Here is a 22,027-nt window from a genome sequence, read left to right as displayed (position 1 = left end):
TTTCTGTGTGCGTTTTTTTTTTTTTTTTAATATATCATATGAGAGTAATTGAAAGAAAAGAAACTGTTATTGGCCTACTCAGGGTGAGCTGCACACAAAGATCAATAGCAATAGTTGCATCAACGTGGGTGACTTTTAATGTTATTTGAAATGGGTGACTACCACTGTGGGGTTGCTATTCAGAGTGGCACTGGCTCATTCAAACAGTTCTTAGAATATGTGTGAACATTGCATCAATCTTTAGTCTTTTAAGTCGCTGGAAATTTAAGGACATTATTTTTTTTATCAATTTAGTAATTTTGCTATTTTTTTACTGCCCAAAGGTCCAGTCTTGAGTTCAGCAGAGAGTACTTATTGAGCTCCCTAACATCCTATCCAACTTGAGCTCCCTGGTGCCAGTCCTAGCTGTCACACTGCAAGAGGCGGGGTCACCCTGGACAGGTCACCAGTCCACTGCAGGGCACACACTCTGTTCCACACCTGTGGTCAATTTAGAATCACCGCCTAACCCGGGTTATTCTGCTGGATTGTGGATAAAACTAAACCCATCAAAATATTTAGCCAACAGGTCTCTTTGGTATCTGTAACTGATGGCGTACTTTAATAGAAACACGCATGGGATGAGCCTCCATTAATTAGCTTCACTCTGTAAACATTTTCTTTTCAGAGGAAGATCAGTGAGCATGTGTGTTGTAGCTAGAGCTGTAACTGAAGACCTAAATTCGGTCTTAACTGTGTGTGTGTGTGTGTGTGTGTGTGTGTGTGTGTGTGAGAAGTGAGTTACCTAAAACTCGATCAATGTTTCAGAAGCTCTAGTCCAAAACATGGACCTTGTTTGCTACTGAAGAACAGCTTTAAAACATTTATAAAGACATCTACAGGAATTCCTCTTCTTTATCCTGCCCTGCTTTTAAATGCAAAGAAATCCCCCCAGCTGGTTGTGTGAATTTTAGTGCTACTTCCTGAAGAAATGTTAAACATACATCACAAACTCTCTGGAAGTGATTAAAGGAAGTTACCGGGCGGTTTTGCATGTTAACTTTGCTGATTTTTAGCTGCTCTGTTTTTGTTAGTGTGTGTGTGTGTGTGTGTGTGTGTGTGTGTGTGTGTGTGTGTGTATGCATGCGCACAGATGCTTGTGTATGCCGATACGCCATTACACCTCATTAAGCAGACATTGTACTGCAGCCATAAGACGGGTGCCACAACAGTCGTTACTCCAAGAGTGATTGAGTGCGAGACGAGGTGCTTTGCCTTCTCGCCGGGGACTGACGCCGAGGCTGTTACAGAACATTTACATAAACATCACCTCCTTCTTACATCTCATTAGCATAGAGAACACATCAACATGTAGCAAGGAGCGGAGGAGGAATGGATAGATAGATAGTTTAAAGGACAGATAAATGGGGAGGAAGGGAGGGAAGAGCAACAAGGAGAGTGTTCTGAGTGACTGGAGATGGGCATATTTAGTAACAGAGGAAACATTTACAGATGCATTGTTAGTTTTTATTTCTCTAACATTTTTTTTTTTTTTTTTTTTGTGTCTTCAGGGGCTAATTTGTCCTGTTAGCTCTTTTCTTCATGCTTGTAACTCCTTTCTCCCTTGTGCTTCCTCTTTATTTTCTACAGCTGCACAATCAGCTCCTTTCCAAAATTAGCTAATTTCATCAGAATCAGAAAGCCCAGTTGAATTACTTGGGGCTAGGTAAAGCTGTTGGGAACTTTGAGGAAATTAAAAGCCTAAGAGTGTCTCCCATCATCTACCCATGCTGTAAACTACTCAACCACAAATGCATAGTTTGCAGAGAAGAGAAAAACATGGTGATTGCTTGACATTTTCTTGTGCTTTTAAAATAGATTTGACCTGTCAAGGCATTCTGCAAGACCTCTAAAGGTGCCTAGAGGTATCTAGCACCAAGAATATATGAGACCTGGGGGACATTAGAATCTCTGGGGACTTGTTAAACATTGGGCTCCTACAAATAGGTACTCACCCATACTGACTTGGTCATAAGTATTCAGCACCTATGAAGAAACGCGTTGCTTTACTCCTCTTCGTGGCCCCCAATATATCAACCATAAATAGAGGTGGCAGACTTTGTACTTCACAAATCAGTACAAATCAAGTGTATTTGAAGTCTTGTTTTTAAAGCGTTGAGCTGAGGTTTCCAGCCATTGTGCTTATAACCAAAAGGTGAGTTTGATGCTGGAAAGTCATACGAGAATGATGTGACAATCTCAATCTCAACCACAGCCTAAAGCTTACCTTATTTTGTAGTCTATTTTAGTTCAAGTGGAATTGTACATTTAAATTTAACATGAGTTGGGCAAGTCAGTCAGACTTGAAAATGGTCATTGAGACTATAAAGTAACTGTAAAGTTTTTAATAAGTTGAAGAGTAATGTAGTTGGTTTCTTTGGGGTGTTTTTTAATTTTATTTTGGGTGTACAATTGGATGTCATTTTTGCAGATAGATATACTGGTCATTAGAAAGAATACAGGTTTAATGTACTTTCACATTGGTCATCTGCAGAGCACGTTAATAGGTAACCGTAGCTTGTGAGCACAGCATGATGTCTGAATTATTTTATTTTGCACTTTTGTGTTACGCAGCAAGGTGTATAGAAATCTAAGTTGACATGAGACCAAAAGTTGCGAGGAGCGATTGTGTGAACAGTACAATGCCACCAGCCTCCTTTGACTTTTCTTTTTTAAGATCTAGTCTATATATAGTTATAATTATTTATTTTTTTTAAGTAATTGAAGTGGCTCACTGTTTAAGCAAATGACCATCTAGCTAAGTCAAGTATATGTGTCTTCATTTATATTTCTGATAAGGGCAAGCAAGGCAAGCAGTGTTTATAAAAATATACACCAGTTAAATTCAAAGCAGAGCAGTCGCTAACCTTTCAAACCAATCTCAAACAGCATTCTCTCATAAATCTTCTCTTATTTCCTGTTTTCACCATCCCTCAGATTGCTTGCATCTTTGTTTCCAGAGTTGGGTATTGTCTCTGGAAGCAGGATAAACTCCACTTGTCCTTGATCACACTGGAATTAGTAGCACAAGTCCATTTCTGTATGTTTGATGTCTGTTTGTCTTTCTATAAAAGTCACTGCACACCATTTTTCACTGTTGTCTACATATCAACTTAGTGTGAACAACAGGTACCCAGAGTCAATCCAAATCTATGCTTTTAATGCCCTCATCTATTCCAGAATAGAGTGTGCCTAAGTCTCTGAAGATCTCACTGTAAAAATGTGGGAGAAAAAATTCCTCTGGCTCTGTCATCTGTTCCATATTTTAAACCATTCTGCCTGCAGAAGAGATGATTTTACGTTACAGATGTTGCATCTTCACTCTGCGTTTTATCTTGAACTTGCACATAGCTTATGTAAGAGCCTGCTGGTAGGCTGATGTAATGGGTAGACAGGAGAGGGGTGGCACGGTTTGCATATCTCTAGACTGCAACTTAGACATCTTGGAATGAAAAACTCAAAATATTTTTTTCTTTGTTTTTTGCCTTATCCCTTTAATCTACACTGTACAGTGTACAATACTAATGTTGTAGATTTTTTGTTTTGGTAAACTCTACAGTAGAGCAGTCATGGAATGAAAATGACTCTCTTCTACATTTGGATGTCATTAATAGAATGGTTGTTTCCATCCTCTTCTTCAATTTACTTTTGTGTTTGATCTTTATGTAGATTTTATAGCAGGTGTGTTTAGTCCACTTTTTAGAATAAGACACACACACACACCTTCCAGTCCCCTCTGCCGCTAAAGAAGTTAATTTCTACCACTGAGCGTACCCCTCCTTCTCTCTTTAAAAGTTTCCATTTAAAAAGCTGAATGGTCAGATTTTTCTATCTATATTAATTTTAATCTAATTATGCCAGTGGTCTTAAACACAGCCAGGCATTTCTAATTGAATATCTCCTTACGCATGAAGCTACATAATGAATGTGGGGGCACATACACACACAAAACGAGAACAGGCCTCATTGCCATGACTGTGCAGAATTGAGGCATTAATAGTAGGCTCTTTTACCCTTTCCACCCATATATAGCTGTCACCCTGCATAACAAATGAGCGCCTGATTTAAATAATTGGGTTTTATCTGGTAGCGGTCACAGGGATTCTGCACTTGCAGTGATTTTCATCTTGGATGCATGTACTCATTCTTCCTGCTTCCTGCCCTCATTTTCCACATAATAACACCAGAGATGGAGCAATGTGTTGTTTTTCCTAATATAACATATTTCATATTGCTTTGTTGGTATCATCTGAGAGAGTGGTTTGATTAATTTATCCTTATTACACGTTTCATGCAAGTGTGTGGGCGTTTCTTATGGAGGAAAACACTCATACAGTAGAGTTTTGTAACATTTTCAGGCAGAACAGCAACAGCTCTGGCTGTACAGTCACTGCATAGACTGTTTCATATCTGTGCCCATCCTCATATCAATACATTCAAGTAAATGACTATATATACTATATTTCATTTATTATTTAAAAAGTAAAAAAAATTAAGAAAATGGAAAAATTTAGATCTTTAAAAGATGTCAAATAACTTCAAAGGTATTTCCCAGGTCAGTTGAATTTTCAGTCTGCAAAATATTTGTTTAAATTATTGAAAAGAGTACCCAATCCGTTTCTTCAATTAACTCTTGTAGTTAGTCCTAAATTACAGGTACCTTTTTCATTTCCATTAAATTTAGAGAAGGCTTCAACAAAAAATATTTTTTGGAAACAAACATAGAAAAAATAATGGAAAATTTCTGAAAGTATATTTTATGGTGCTAAATTGTTTAGAAAAAACATGGCAGAGATATACTGATACGGCTACTAATCATTTGTAATTATGAGTGACAATTTGCACAAGTGATTCATGTCTTATAGCGACTCCTACTGGCTACAGATAAATGTGCTGTGCCTGAACGCCAGAATTAAAAGGGAAAGTAGCTTTATGTCATTATTTTTCAATAAAAATATCAATTGGTATGAAATTCTTAATAGGAAAAAATAACTGCACAGTCCACATCACAGCTATTGAACTGTCAAAAGTGAGTTCTCCAAAAAATCTCAGACTTTGATGTGCTGAAACTACTCTTTTATGCAAACCTTAATCAGCTGCAAGATAACTGAAGATACATGTACTGCCTGTTTCACATCCCGTGCCATTCTGTTTCTTCTTTTTGGGGCTCTCCATGGTGGAAACACTAGTGTACTTAGTGTCATTATCTGGTTTGACTACAGCTTTCAAACAGATGGCCTCACATTATCTTCAAGCACTCTTTGAAACGATGCATAATTCATAGTGGAATCAGCTGCTCTGTCCCCGAGGCAACGAATCAAACTCCGAACTATAAGATTTCCAACACCATGCTGCCCACTTACATGGCTAATTTGGTTTCACAGACTACATAGAAAAGGTCGATATAGTTTTTGGATGCCTCATTTTAAGCCATCTGTATTTAGATGACAGGTCGAAGTGTTAATGAACTAATTCTAGCAAGCTGCGTGCATAGATCATGGGAACAATGCACAACACTAATGCTAATGTATACAGAGACCAATAAAATGTTACTCACTAAAACTGTAACACAAACCTGTTGAGAGTTCAGTACCATACAGCAAAGTTATTTCTAAGATAATTGTGTGAAAATATTCAAAAGTCATCAGCCTCTAACTTTAAGGGTTAAAAATACCTTTTTGTAATTACGCTCTGTAAAATGTAACTTTTTAAACACCAGGGGGCAGAGTTTTACTAAGGGCTGTGTTGAAACAGTTTATATTTCTTTTCTTAGCTTTCTACCATAGACTTTGCACCATAGCATGTGGTCCAAAGGTGTATTACATAAAAGTACAGGTACAGTACAGTTCTGGTCCTGCTTCACTTGATCCCAACACAATCTGTTATTTTAACACATGAAGTCCTAGAAGCTATTTGTTTATATTCTGTTGATAGCTTTTGTTGATTTGGATGGTTTCAAACAGGAATTTACAGAATGTACCTGTGAGCCATGTGTGCCAGTCATGGACCTGCAGTTTTTGACATTTTGTTTGATTGTCTTTCTTTGGATTTTGTGAAACGTCATTTATTTGGAATTTGTCAAATAAGAGACCAAATGTCTCTCACACTGGCTTTTTAAATATCCCTCTTTTATGTACCCCAGCCTTATTATTGGCTGGGGTACATTCTTGACCCTTTAGTCTTTTCTTTTAATTTCTTATTATGGCATCTCCATAACATGTTGCAACAAAGTAAACACAAGCGTGTGCACATACAGTATCTTAATGCCAGAGCTATGAACTAGATGCACTGTGTCTCCAAGGCAACCTAAATTGGTCTCAGCAGGTATGTGGGCATCATGGTTTTTGCTGAGGACAGAGTGAGCAAGTGAGAATGAAAAACAGGGAGAGGGAAGAAAGCATGTGTGTCGGGGGTGGGGGGGGCAGTGTGGAAAGGAGTGGAAGGCAGGAGATAAGGCTTTGTGAGGGAGAGCAGGAGATGAGAGGTAAAGCTACAGGTTGAATGTGATTAGTAGAAAGCAGCTGCAGGAGGAGGAGGTTAAGGATGAAGGGGGCTGGGGTTGCAGGGTGTGAGTGGGGAAGGCAGTGACAGTGATTGGGAACTAGCATGCTGCTTATTGCATGCCACAGAGAATAAACTCAGTAACCAGTCTGCAGGATCTGTGCTTGTGTGCGCATTGCAGAAAAAGCTATTAAGCAATACCAGCACAGGCTGAGCTAACTAAATTACATCTCCAAAAAGGCAAGATTAAACTTTAGGCTAAATGCTCGTACACACACACACCCTGAGACACACAGACACACTCTAACACTCATTTACATTGACTAGTGTCTAGATGGCAGAAGGGGTCCAAGAACACAGACGGCCCGTGGGTGAGATGACGCAGACACCTCACCCACACACACAGACACACACATGCTCTGATAACACGTAAATCTAAATATACACATGTACGAAGTCTGTTTCTCAGATTTGTCATATAACTGACTGAAGTGATGGAAAGCAGAGTGTGTCTTTGTGTATGTGCGTTCTGTGTTTGTCACAGCTTTCACCTGCATGTGCGTGTTAGGGCTGCTCCTTAAGGTGTTGATTGGGGGATGCGTGGATGTATGTGAGCTGAAGTGCGACTTGGGTGTGTTCTGCATGCATCCTTTTCTCAGTCCCCGCAGCATCTCTTATTCCCCTCCTGTCCTGTCTGACTCTTTCTCCATTTCCCGTGTCCATCACAGAGATGTCACACAAACCTCTACAGGAAACTGAATGGTTGTTTGTTTTTTTTAAGGTTGGTTTCTCAGTGGCTTTTGCAGGATTTCTACTCCCACAGATCTACAGGGCAAGGGGATTCGAAAGTTAGGATTAATAAAAACATCCCTAAACACACCTTCTGTTACTTGTTTCCAAAAATAACAGAAAGTACAATCCAACTGCAGTTTTATTGTACTATATATATTCTATCAATACAAAGTAGTTTTGGTGACAATGAAGTCACTTTCTTAGTATGATAATACATCTTGCCACAGAGCAAAGAGTTTGAGAGGTTTTATTTATAAAAAAACAAATCAATTCAGTGAATCAGTCCCAGTCAAAACTTATGGTGGAAATTGAGGGGGAAGAAAAGATTTATGACGGGTTCCATCCTGTAAAGCGGATCTGTCTTCTGCTGTTCGAGAAATGTGAACCCATCTGCATGGAGATGGTTTTTTTGAGTCAGTGTAGTCCATGCCTCAAATAATTTAGGCCATTATAAAAGCCAGGTTTGCTATGTTTCATGAATCCAGAACGTTCATCTGTTAAACTAAAATACTTTTAACTTGTTTTGATTTGGTAAAACTTGCATGCCACTAAAGTGAAAGAGCGATCCAAGTGTGGTGATTGTAGAAGTTTCTTTTTCTGTTTGCCAGCAGTTGTTTTGTGTCGGTGTCCACATGTGTGACAGCAGACAAGAGATTGCAGTACATATTGTAAATGCCAAAAGATATACATGTGTATTTGTTTTATGTCACTAAGTATGTGGAGTCTGGGCCTTATTTGGACCCTTGTAACACACAAAAGTCACTGAATGCATGAGGGCATGAAGTCTTCACGTTCCACTCCAACAAAAACGTATCTGAATCAAGAAATGACCTGAACTTTGTCACACAGTTACTGTGGGATATGACCCCTTGATTCAGTTATTGAAGAATTTATACAATTTGTGTGTGTGTGGTTTTTCTTTCTTTTTTTTTTCTTTAAAAATAAATATTTCTCATATGTCATGGATTAAATAAAGATCAGTAGGTGGCCTGTATAGATGGATAAAGGAAGTAAACGCTGCTCTGACGATTCTATCGAATTTTTTAACCTTGATTTGATGAAAGACAAACATGTTTGCAATCTATGGAATAACAGTCATTCTTCTTTATCTGTTCCATATTGACAGATCACCAGAAGTCAATGGAGGGCAGATGTAATAAGAGATATGAAGGATAGAGAACCATGGCCTAACATGTCAGGTTTTAAATTAAATAAAGGTTTGGGAATTCCTGTCCATGCTGAAATATTAAAAAAAGTTGAATGCGATAAAGGTCAACCATTAAAATAAAAAAAGTCCAAGTATTTGGAGTGTTACATGAACATTTGTTCTACATGCTGAAGCGTAAAAAGGACCCAGTGCACCCAAGTGTCTTTCCCCTGCAGAGGAGAAATGGGGAACAGAGGACAGGTTTGGAAAAAGGGTGGCGGGGGAGATGTGGCGTGAACAAGAGGCTGTATGAATTATGGTGTGTGCGTGAACATCCTAATGAGTCACTGTCAAACTAATGTTTGGTTCCAGCAATTAGTCATAATTACTAGAAGTGTATGCATGGCTCACACTGAGGATTATACAGCATATTAGCCGTGAATTTCAGTTTCCCGTTGCTTCTAGGTAAGTAAAGCAGATGTGATTGTGCCTCATAACCTGCCTTGTGTGTGCTTTGTGTTTTGGCTTCGTAGTGCCTCTGTTTCAGTGACATTTCTGTTGTGCATTTAATATTCATTGATCAGTGTAGTCTCATTTGTCTTTATCATCTTGCCACGTTGTGTATGAAATCGTATTCTGGACACGGGTTGAATGTGACGTAACCTCTGCTATACATGGCTGCCAGTGGTAACAGTGACAGATTTATTCTCATCCCATGTAACATTTCCAACATGTGGCTTCCACGTCTCAGCTAGCTGAGTTTCCATCCCAGTTTTTTATTTAAAAACGAAATGGTTTTCAGGTCTAAAAACTCAAGTCAATGCAAAGAAGTCGAAGATTACTCTTTGGTTTCACAGATCTGTCATAAAAGGTATTTGTTATTAAGTTGCACCACAAAGACAAAAGTCTATTCAGAATAGAACATCTCATTTGTCTAGAATTTAAGATGTCTGCCCATGAATTGACTTTTCACAAGTTTGAAAACCTTACAGCCTTGAAATCTAATTAAAGAATTTATCAGAAGCGCATGTCTCCATGAGCAATCTAACATGCAAACAGTTTCTCATGGAGCCCCTGAAGAAGTGGTCCTCTATTTTACATTTTCATAGTTTTACGAAGAAAAATTCTAAATTGTGTCAAAAAGCAATTCACCTACTTCAAAAGACAGTGTTTCCCATGGCTTGCTTGTTGCTGGACTCTGGGTGGACTTTATATGGATCTTAAATTTAGGAAACTGATGAACTTTTGCCTTTTTTCTTTTTTTTTTTTTTTTTTAGATTTGTTTTTTTTAAATCACTCACCACTAAAGTGTTGTAGCATTTAGGATGAAGTAGTTTTCTGAGCAGACAGCATGTTTACTGGTGCTCAATATTTCAGAAACTGTTGGATGGAAACACAGCTATTATTGGCTAATTTTGAAAAGATTCTGTTTGCCCCGTCCAAATGTTAGTGCCAATCTCTGGGTGATGTAGTCCTAACATGTTACCTTGTTTCCTGCCGTCCCTCTAGTCTGCACGGTTCGCTGTCAGAAGTTCCTGATCTCGCGTGTCGGCGAGGACTGGATCTTCCTCATCCTGCTGGGACTCCTCATGGCCCTGGTCAGCTGGGTGGTGGACTTCTGCATCGCCATCTGCCTACAAGGTAAGCAAGCAAGGGACTGCATTTTTCACCTGTGGGTTTGAGAATGGAGAGTGCCAATAGTAACACAAGCAAGTAATGTACAGACTGTTTTATATTGGGATTAGAGTGGGAAGAGAGAGAAGTTAGTGGGAAGGGGGAGGTGGTAAAGGGGTGAGATAGCAGAGATGGGAAAATATATTGAGTATATATTTTCAGATAACACTTTTACCCATGTGTACAAACATGAAGTGTAAACGAAGGGAAAATAAGAATTTGAACTAGCATGATATAAGGAATTAGTCAATTAAGTGCTTTAGAAATGGAGAAAATAAATTATTTCCATATGGCAAAAATAAAGCCTCACTCAACATATATTCTGGTGTAATTCTCCCATCCATTTTTTTTTTTAATACCAAATTTTTCCCAAGGAAATGTAATCAGGAGAAAGACCTTTAGATGTGCCAGTGGTTGGGAAGATTTTAAATTCAGGAAGGTGCCATTTGATAAATGCCTGGTAGAGAATGGCAATAAATGGTACTTAAGGGGCTGAAAATAATGGACCTTTTTCTAGTTGGACAGCAAGTTTTGTTTAATTAACAGCATAACTTGCAGAACTGTTTGGTGGAAGCTGTGGGAGTTCTAGGTGGTTCTGCAAGTAAATCAGGCCGAAATCAGCAGCCTCTCCAGTTAGTCTTTTATCCTGTTATTTGAGATCAGCTCCACCACATTAGAGAGCAGTTGTCAATTTAGTCTTTGTTCAGCTCTACACCTTTGTGGAGTTTATGCAGCAGAACTGCAGTCGGCGTTTAAAGCAGAACAAGGACATCTCCACCCAGCTGTAGGCCACAACAGTGGACTGCAAGACAACAGACTTTTTGGAGAGGCAGCTCAAGGACCGCCGAAACGGTGACCTGGTTATTCCTCCAAGGAAATGGAAAAACACAACAAGAAGGGCTAGAAAAATCAAAATAAGAGTATATTACTTTTTCAATGTGACAGGGTTCTGCTTTATATAGATGGAGACAAATACAAGACATTAAGCTTTTTTTTCTTGTGATGAGTTTTGCAGAGTGAAACTCTTTCCAGAGCTTTATCCAGACATCTGCATAATGTGGTAATTAATTAGGAATGGTTTTATTGATCTGTCCCTACAGGACCTTGTAAATAGAAAGATTTTACTGAGGATTGAGCCCTGTTGGAAACGAATGCAGATGATGATAATAATGTGCAGCTTGTGATGTGTGAAACGTCTTTAGAGGAGTAAAACCAAGGAGGTGTAGCAGGCAAAAGTTTGGGGGTAAGAGAGAAGTGAGTAAAAAAAAAAAAAAAAAAAAAAAAAAGGAAGCCGAGAGAGTGGTGGAGGGATAACTGGGGATTCAAGGTTGATCAAAGGATGGCAGCAAGGATGAATGGAAGGCCTCTTATGACATCTATCATCAAACATGGAGGTAGATTTAGAAACAGAGAAAAAAGATGACGAGGGTGAGGGATTAATCACTAAGTAAACAGTACAGTCCAGGAAGAGGAAGGAAGACACTTTAAAACGATTGAAGAAAGTTGTGAGAGCTGATCAGAAACCTCACAGGACTGCGTCTAATTCAAATGGATTTCTCAAACAGTGTGTGTGTGTGTGTGTGTGTGTGTGTGTGTGTGTGTGTGTGTGTGCGCATTACGCTCTCAAGAGGATGCTAACCTAGTCTTGTCAATTCCAGTTATGCTGTACAGTTCTCGTAATTGGATCCAGAACATGACTAACTACCTGTCCTGTGCAGAGAAAAACCACACAGCTACACATCTTTCATGTCTTTAAAAATATTTATACAGCCGCTCTCCTGGTTGTGCATTGACTGTGGGCTTGTGTGTGTTCATCAGTTTGTTCTTGTGAAGTTTTATCTTTGACTGTATTCGAAATGAACACATTGTTTCCTGTGGAGTGTGTCTGTGATGCTGTATTCAGTGGATGGTGGCTTTACACGTCTGTCCTGGTTTGTGTCCACAGCACAGAAGTGGATGTACGGTGGTCTGGACAGTAATGTGTTCCTGCAGTACCTGGCCTGGGTCACCTACCCCGTTGTCCTCATCACCTTTTCCGCAGGCTTCACTCAGATCCTTGCTCCACAGGCTGTTGGTATGATACGTATAAAATAATACTGGTTTGCTAACCACTTGCATTTAACCAATTTAGACCTTGTGAGTGAGTAACCACAAAATAATCAATTAATTTTGCAGGGCCAAAAATAAACAACAGCAAGGATTTTAAATCAAACAGTCAATGTAGCTGAAGTGCAGACTATAAGATTTAAATCAAGGGAGTGAATGTATTGCATTCATTTTTATAAACACTCCTCCATTGTTTAGAATGTCAAAAGTAATTGGGCAAGTGACTATCAAAGACTTTCATTGCCAGGTGAGGCCTGTTCACTTGTTATTCCATGACAAAAGATCCAGGGTGTTAAACCTGTGTTTTGAAGCTGTTCACTGGAACTCTGAATATGAGATACAAAGAAATGTTGATGCAAGTGAAGGCTATCACTAGGGTGAAAAACCAAAAGGTGAGATGGAACTATTTTAGTCCACATGTGGGTCAAATCTGAACTAGAATGATATAGTGATTGACAACAAATACTAGAAATTTAATGATAGCGACACAATATCACCAGTAGTTTTACTAAAAAAACATTCCTTCAAAACACAGTGTACTACCCCTACTACATAAATAATAGTATAAGCATGTTGTGATTTGATAGACTGAACATTGACTGTTGCTAACATAATAGTCTGATAATAATGGTCAGGCTATAATTGGCACCCAAATTCATACAAGTTGCAGCTTTAGAAGTTCTTCCATCCTATAAGAGGGAACATGGTGAGATCTTTTTTTGTGTGAGGTAGAAAAAACACAGATGTGATGTCATGCACTGATCAGAATTTATTGGATCAAAATCTTGTTCATCTTAATTAATATGATTATTAAATTCTTATCAAATAGTTGGATTTCTTCTTAGAGATTTAGTTGTGAATGATAACAGCTTGAAAAATGATGTTCGATTTAAAACAATCAGCTATACGTGCCCACTGTTGTCCTATTACAGGTTCAGGTATTCCAGAAATGAAGACCATCCTGCGTGGAGTCGTCCTAAAAGAATACCTCACCTTCAAAACTTTTGTGGCCAAAGTCATCGGCCTCACCTGTGCCCTGGGCAGTGGCATGCCACTAGGCAAAGAGGTAAAACAAATCTGCTTCACCCACTCTAAATGTACATGTACTGCATGGTGTGTACATACAAATGAATACAAGTAGCTTTCTGAATGGGAATATGCTTTTGAGCTTTTGTGTCTGCCTGCATTAACAATACTAACAGAGAAGTTGAGAATAAGGACTTTGTACTTTAAAGCAGCGGTCTCCAACCTTTTTTGCGTCACGGACCAGTTTATGCCCGACAATATTTTCACGGATCGGCCTTTAAGGTGTCGCGGATAAATACAACAAAATAAAACTAGTACCGGCACTGAAAAGAAGATTTATTCATAACACACGTGAAGACCCAGGAAAACCAAGTTAACGATAAAAATGATAACAAAATAACGCTGAAAACCGATTGAAAACCCTGAAAACTATACATTTCACACTTGAGCCTCAAGTCTTGCAGCCCGGTACCAAACGACTCATGGACCGGTACCGGTCCGAGGCCCGGGGGTTGGGGACCGCTGCTTTAAAGGCTCCTAGCTAAGCTAACATTTTAATTTAAAAAATAGGCCATTTTAAAACATTTCTATACCTCCTTAGGCAAATTATAAGGTGGAATAAAAAATAAAAGGTGGAATACATTTTTACTTCTAAAAGGTAAAACAATATCTCATTAATCTGGCCGAAATTGTAGTTACTGGTAGTTTACTAAACTAGGCTAGTTAGCTTTTAGCAAGACTATTCTGTCTGGTGTTACGTTTCTCTCCGATATAATTTTGGTATTGGTTTTACTTTTGTTTGTTGTTTCAGTTGTATAACAAATTAATTCTTAAGGGTTTAGAGCAAAATTGAGCTTTCTATTTCTATAAACTGGAAAAAGTAAGTTGTTAACTATTGCTTTAACTATGGTCAGTTATCACTTTAGCTGTTGATAATTTATAGACTAGAAGTCTTACCTTAAGAGTTCAGAGAAGTACTAATAATATTCTGCATGAGGAAAAACCTGCTCTCGTTGGAAATTCCATGCTATTACAGTTTCTGTAGGTTGTTACTATTGTTTTGTGGAACTGGTCGTACAGCATTGTGTAAAAGTCTTGAGCTACCTCTCATTTCTTTATATTTTGCTTCCAAGGAGCTAAACATTCTTATAATTTTTAAAGTGGTCATAAGCAATAGTTCTCTAGCTTTCTGACGATCTTTCAAATATTATCTTTGGAAATTCGCTGGTTTTTCACTCATTTTCTTTCCAGTCCTGGTAATGGACTATTTTCATAGGAATATTTTTTTTGATTGCTAAGCTGCTGACTTATGAATCATTCAATAAAAAAAAAATGCTCTTAACCCAAGGGATAAACTAGTGTTCTGTCTACACATAACAGACATGACATAACTGTATGTGTGTGTTGGCACTTTATTACTAGTAGCCTGCCACAAAAACATTTAATTTGTTCCCATTTCTTTAGTTGAATCTATGAAAAATGCCAAAGGTAACACAGTTTGTCAGACATAAAATATAATTTTTGCTCCAGGTAATTTCTAAAGCACGGTGTGCAGTGTGTCCTTAAAAAATTGGTGAAGGACAAAAGAAATGGCAGGCCTAACAAAACTACCTGATAAACAGTATCTGAAAGTCATGTCTTAAGACATAGGAAAAAATCCTCTGACACAGGACCTGAGAGATGCATCTGGCCCTTCAATTGATCCAACTAACATTCACTGAAGCCTCATCTGAAGTGGTCTCAGTAGAAGAGTGGCAGTCAAGAGGCTATTCTTAAAGAAGGGAAACAGAGAGAAAAGGCTGACATATGCCAGATTTAGCAAGAACTTAACTGAAAGTCAGTGGTAATTGGTCTGTTATGGTTAGGGGCTGCATTGCAGCCAGTGATCTTGGGGATTTTGACATTTGGTGGAGTCCTCACAGCTTATACCTCAACATTATTGAAGCAGTGAGGGATCATCTTCCTAGAGAGTGAAATAAAAGTCACCCAGCATTTAAAGAAGAGCTTTGATTGTCATTCAAGAAGCCTGGAGAACTATTCCTGAAGACCGTTTAAAGAAATGACAAGAAAGCTTGGTGGACAAATACATGTATTTTAAGTATGTTTGCACAGAGTGAAGACTAACAGTTTCTAGTAAGATAGGTTAAGATGTCAAATTTGTTTTGAACAGAAGTACAGTTAGTATGTTTTTTCTTTGTAGGACAGAAACAGACAGCCATGTCTTTATTGCTACCTTTATGAGACACAATCTAGTTTCTCTTTTTACTTTTCAGCGAAACTCAAGCGCTGACCCACATTCTGCTTTTGATGTTTACTAGCACAGTTTCAGTGATTCACAGCATTAAACCTTTGTGTTGTGATACAGAGCCTTCGCTAGCAGCTGGGCCCTTTCAGCTTTGAATGCCGGCTTTTACAACATTCAAAATAAACATTAAGCATCGCTTCAGAAGACGAGCTTCCACTCAAATCATTACTGGTTGTCAGAAACCCACGTAGGTCACAGTAAGGTGTCTGAACAGTGGTAGGGTGTGTTGTGAAACGACTTGCCTTAAATCTCTCTGTATATTCACATACTACAGCACATGAACCTTTGGCTGCTCATTCACATCCCTGCATCATCCCTTGGGTTCAGGTGACAGAAAGTAGGAAGGTACAGGGATGTTTTCTGATCCAGCTGGGAGAGAGAAGACTGTTTTTCTGGGAATATTTACATCCCTTTACTTCACGATGCAGATGTTGTTTATATCGCTGAGTATTTTTCAGGTTTTTTTGTAGCAAAAACAGATCAGGTGTCAACTCAGCTTTTTGGAAATGCATTTGGTTAACTTTTTGTTTGTTTTGTTTTAAATGCTCTGGTACTTCTTTGTGAAGCACTTTGTGATCTTTGTCTTGAAAGGTGCTATAGAAATAAAATTTTACTTACTTATGGGTTTCCTACACCCACAAAAGACAGCCTTGCCTGAAGACATTCTTGCAGGAAAACACTGTTTCCTAACACTTGTGCACACAAACAGCCCTCAGGCCCTTCTGGTTACACAGCACTGCAGCAACATCCAGCGTTTAGATTCAGAGCAGGCCTCTCGCTGCCTTTTAAATTGAGCATCACTTTTCTGCTGCTCTCACTTTTAATCCTGTTAGTTCCACTTTGAACCTCATACTCTGAATGTTAATATTCCCGCTGACTTTCTCCCTGTTGATGTGTTTTCAAAGAGTTGTGTTGTCTTGTGTGACTGACTCACAATAAACAGGAGCCCAGAGTGCTCCTTAATTTGTAATTTTTTTTAACCTGATTTCTGTCTGCGTTATTCCTCCTGTCAGGGTCCCTTTGTGCACATCGCCAGTCTGTGTGCAGCTCTCCTCAGCAAGTTTATGTCTCTGTTTGGAGGAATCTATGAGGTAAGGCTAACACTTATTAATATAACACAAAAAAAGTCATCTTTTATATAATCTTAAACATCTACTGTTACTTTATTGTAATCATTTTAATATTTTACCTTTATTTTCAAGCTAAAATCTCACATTGTTGGTCTGAACTGTCCTGATGCCATAATCCAGATGTGATCTTGATATTCCCATTAAAGCTTTAGCTGGGATTCTCCTTTCAGGCTGTATGCATACCCTACCTTACTGGTGAATGTACTCAGCAGTTAAGCCAAGCCAAAAAGCACTACATATTCACTTTATATGATATTTATTATTGACTTTTTACATTAGTTGGTTGCACATGGAAAAAAAAAAAAGGTATGAGGGTAGTTCACCATTCTCATAAATATTGTGGGAAAATTGTATACTTACGCATCATATGATCTCATCGTTGCTGGCAAAGACTCCAGTTTAATGCTCTTTGAAGAACAGACTGTATGCCGTCAAACACCGATCATCTCCAGTCTCCAGTACCATTTGTGAACAGCACTGAGACTCCGATAGACATCAGAAAGGGGTTTTTGTTGAATGTTGTTAAAGTTCAGAGCCACAGTCTGGGCTTTGGCACCAACATACCCGAATTAGTGATTTGCTGAGGGTTTCCTCTTTGACTTTCATGAGGCGTACAACCAAAACAGTGGCTGGAAATGTGAGTAAGTAAATTGTCTGAAAGGATCTTCCAACACTGTCCTTACGTTGGATTAAAAATATCAGCTCCATAGCCTGAAACTATACTTAGTTGTGTGCTGGAGCACTGGATTTCAGCATTGGCAATCAAAAACATTCGCTTACCTTCCTAATGCAGGACTTGCAGCCATTTGCGTGTGTATTAGTCCACGCAAACCAGCAGCACACAGCTCGACATTGATTCCCTGTGTGGTTGAAAACTAAACGATAAACAGAAAACAGAAAACAGAAGCACAAAAAAATCAAAGATAAAAAACAAAAACAGCATGAAAAGCACAGCCTGGTGGCCCACCTTCGGGAACGAAAACCAAGTTTTTAGTGGGCACATCCCGTTTCAGTTCTTTTATGTTAACTTCACTCATTTCCACGACTGGATGAACGACCAAAAGTGGCACAAGCAGTAGTCCACAGACTGGTTGTCTGTGTCACTGCCCCCTGGTGATAGTAAACAGCTACAACATTTGTCATTTGGTGTTGTTTCTTGGATTGGATGAACTGTTGTCTCAGCACAGAACATGAGACCAGGAGTGATGCTTAATTTTCTGCTGTGGCTGACAGGGTGAAGGTGGGTTACAAAGCCGCTTGCAGGATGGTTGCACCTGTGGGCTGGCTAAATCAGTTTTAATGCCTTTCCCAATGTAAGAATTGCCATTTGGATGTTTAGAAGAGTATCAACTGGCACAAGCAATGAGGTTAGCTCACTGGCCATGATTGTGGCTGAGCCTGCCTGAACCAATGCTATGACTGATGGTCAGTAAAAGCTTATTTTTAGAAGATCAAAGGCAGATTTATGTGCAGGAATGTTGCAAACTATTTAATCAGTTTTCCCTCAATTTGTTTGATTGACGTGTTTGAATGGCGGGGCGCTGTGGACACCCAAGTTTGTGATTGCGTAGAATTTTCAAATTAATACCATGGTTGCATCTACTGAAAACCTCTGTTAAGTTTAAATCTCAGTGACTGGTGATTGGTAAGAACTTGACGCAGTTTTTAAGTAAAACTGTACCCAAGTTCAAGACCATATTCATTTGTTGTTTTGGTTGTTATTTATTTAAGGCTATTTTTTTTAATTTTCACAAGAAATACTAGTTTGCCCAACAATCAGACTATTCCCTGTGAGCAGGCATTTAGCAACTGTGGGGAGGAAAAGCTCCCTTCTAAAGGGAAGAAACCAACGACAGAACCAGGCGCAGGAAAGGACAGCCATCTGCCGCAACTGGTTGGGGTTGGGGGAGTGAAAATTTAAAAAAAAAAAAAAAAAAAAAAAAAAGCCAAAGTGATAACTATTGGAGCAGCTTAATTAATTTTTGCAGTATAATTTGCTGTTAATATCCTTTTCCAACCCAGTTTGTGTTTTTGTCACTTTTGCCCAGGGTCAAAGAAGCAATGCTGGAGATTGCTACTGTGTGGTCTTTCAGTGTCAATACACGGGAGCACCTCTTAGAGAGGCCAGGGTTGAAAAAGGGATACTGGAGACCCTTTGAGGGTGTTATGTGCTGGTGTGCATCCAAGGCCAACATCTATTTAATTCTAATCTGACAATCCATTCTATACTCAGCTGACCTGTGAAATGTGTATATATATATGATTGTGGAATTTGTATAAAATATTTCTTATTCTTGAGATTGAAATTGTATTTTCATTTCATTGATAGCAAATGTTTAAACTACAGTTCTATCTAGGTAAAAAACAGAAGTGAAATCAAAATAAAATTTTAGAATAGGCCTGATCAGAATGCCAGATATACACTAGATGAAAAACTCTTTTCCAAGTACTTGCTAGAATTGTACCAAATAGACAATAAGCCTTGGTTGCTACTTAACCAAATACATACATACCTGAATTAATTAGCATAGCGTTAGTACATTTTTAATTCCAGAGATTATGAAAACCGATCAAACTGATCAAACGTTTGAACAAAACGTGTGATGTTCACATGAAAGACCACCTTATACAGTGCTTACAGCGGAAATGATGAGGGACAAAATCTGTGCTGCCTGTTATATGAAGAATCTGAAATTTTAAACAAATATGTGGCTGAATTATACAAACATAGTGAAAGTCTTAGTGTACCCCTGTATGTTGGCACAGACCGTGCCCCTGCTGAGCTGCAGCAGAGGATCAGTAACACAAGAGAGAATCTTTTTTCTTTCTTTCTTTTCTTTTTTTTTTTTTTTCTTGTTTTTTTTTTAAAAAACTAACTTTACAAGATACCCCCTTGATCCGACTTATCCGAAAATTCTGGGGCCGTGTTGCACATAAATAAGCGTATTCCTAAATTTTTACAAAAACTAAAAGATTCAACATTTTTGCACCTGCATCAGTGTTAATGTGGGCACTCAAAGCTAAATAGATATGAAAATATAAATGAACCCCCTTAAAGTTACTATTGTGTTTCTGAAGGAGACCTAATAGATGCATTTCTGGTTAGACGTACCAACTGCTTTGACATTAAGATGGAATCAGAAAATTGAAAATTTGAGTTCTAGAGGGGGATTTTAGTTGGAGTTTAGGAATGACAAGCAAACAATAGCGAGTTAGTTTAAAGTATATACATGAATTTCTCATCCAGAACTAAATGCCCACTATATGTGAGTATAGACTCAAAATGCAACTGTATGAATGTAACTTATGCAATCTAGAGTTGGTGGATCTGCAATTAAATTTGTAATTACTGGCACATGGATTTGTGAGATTTAAGTCTATTTACTCTAAGATGCAAATTAATGCATAGTATGTATGGGTCTTTCAGTGTAGGCAGGGAATTTATGGAGGGCAGTTTCAGTTGTTCAGAACGGTTCACAAAAGCAACTTTGCAATATCTTGAGCCAACCCTTGCAAAATCCCCAGGTCAGGGAAAAGTGCAGGAAATAAAACTAAACAAAAGCTAAGAGATTACGAACACAGCGGAAGGAGGGGGTGCTGACATTTCTTTTCTTTTTCTTTTTTTCAAGCTGTTTGAGTTTGAAGTAACAAAAAAAAGAGAGCAGAAGGCCTGAAAGAAAGGGTAATGATGAAGAGAAATGGGGAAGGAAGAACAAAAAGAATATTTGAGGGTGAAGACCAGAGCTGGAACTTATTTCCAGCAGGGTTGGTGGATTTTTGGGATGCTGAAGCCTGCAGCTTTTTTCTTTTTAATTACTTTTTATGGAGCACATAGGCTCAACATGGAGCTATTAGTTGTTAGTTAGTTTCTAACTTTTTGTCCCTCTGTTATTTGGGCAGTTAAAAAGTTCAGGTTTTTTTCTTCTTTTGTCTTCAGGAATTGCTCTCTTGCAGCTCATGTATAGTCAACAACCACTTATATCCTGTTTTTTGAAGTTTGAATCACTTTTATTTGTACACAAATACATCTTTTCATCGTTTCTTCCCAGAAACGTATTCATTGATTGAGATGGAAATTTTGGAAGCGCTAATGAGAATAGGGAGAAGAAGAAGAAAAAAAAGTCAGATGGAAATTACGTTGAGTGTGTCTCCATTGGGAGAGGAAGCTGGGAGCTGAAGGAAATCAGAAAAACCTTTGACTTTTTGTTTTTCTCGTGAGATGTGAGCATGTCCATTGGGGGGGGGTGAAGAGTTGAGAAGTTGAAGAAAGTACAAAACAAAGCTGGTGTACTGGGAAAAGGGTCTACGCTGTAGCCACTATATCCCTACTCCGCATCAACAATACACCATTAAGCTAAAGGTAAACACTGTATTGCCAATACAAATATCAGATAATGTTTTGCTGACCCATCCAGCCACCTGGACCTACTCGCTACATGGACTTTATTGCTCTATAATGATGCCACCCAAAGTCTCTCTTCACACTATATACACGTCAAAGTTCCTGTGATTGCTTTGCCCCATGTTGTAGTTCATCCTGGTAGATTGTACACTTTTTCAAGATTATTGAGAACTGCTGACCAAATCCTTCTAGCTTTCCCGAGGTCCAGATTAAAGCAAAAAAGGAATCAGGCCTTTGCTGTGGCTGTGCTGTGGAACAAACTGCCCCTTCACATCAGGACCTCCCCAACATCAAAAACCCGCTTTCATTCTCTAGCTTTTAAATCGGAATGAGTTCTGTTACTTTTATTTTTTATTTCTTACTCAGGTTTTCTCGTTTTGTTTCTTTTGTTAAATTCTTGCCCTATGCTTTTATGTCATTTGATGATTTTAGATGCACAGCACCTTGGTCAACAGCTTTTGTTGTGCTGTAGAAATAAACTTGACTTTGTTAGAAAAAGTTGTCATGCAGGCCGGCTAACTTCTTCCAAAATAAGTTTTTGTCCAAAAACGATAAAATTCTCTAAATAAAGTGGACAGAATGCTTTCTAAAATAAGGCCACATATTGTGAATATAAATAAATACACCAGGGGCATGAATACTTAAGGCGGATTTGCACATTTAGACATAATACCCCACAACTGCCTGAACAATTATATTATATCTCTTAGCTAAAAATACAAAGCTCTTTCCTTGGTGTTCCCTATATGTCCTCCTCATACATACAGCCAAGTCTGTGAGCACACCTGGATTCAAACCTTGTATTTACAAAGGGTAGCCATTTAGAGGAAAGCTGGATAATGGGAGATGCTGCAAAAATAGCTTCTTCTTTTTTTCTTTTTCAAGGCCTAGTACAAGATGACAAA

General features: G+C 38.5%; 1 protein-coding gene across 3 annotated transcripts in view; it reads left to right on the top strand.

Annotated features, from left to right (window-relative positions):
- The window catches only part of clcn2c (chloride channel 2c), a 224,527-nt gene that overhangs the window by 117,033 nt on the left and 85,467 nt on the right, over positions 1-22,027 (top strand). For all 3 annotated transcript variants that reach the window (XM_040025317.1, XM_040025301.1, XM_040025309.1), the window contains 4 exons: positions 9,989-10,120; positions 12,099-12,227; positions 13,192-13,325; positions 16,604-16,681. In XM_040025317.1, coding sequence (XP_039881251.1) covers positions 9,989-10,120; positions 12,099-12,227; positions 13,192-13,325; positions 16,604-16,681 — 473 coding nt within the window. The remainder of the gene's footprint in view (positions 1-9,988; positions 10,121-12,098; positions 12,228-13,191; positions 13,326-16,603; positions 16,682-22,027) is intronic.

The sequence above is a fragment of the Simochromis diagramma genome, unplaced genomic scaffold (assembly GCF_900408965.1).
Source record: "Simochromis diagramma unplaced genomic scaffold, fSimDia1.1 OVJJ01000348.1, whole genome shotgun sequence".
In the NCBI taxonomy this organism is placed as follows: domain Eukaryota; kingdom Metazoa; phylum Chordata; class Actinopteri; order Cichliformes; family Cichlidae; genus Simochromis; species Simochromis diagramma.
The sequence above is the reverse complement of the archived record's forward strand: the minus strand, read 5'-3'. Positions and strand labels throughout refer to the sequence as shown.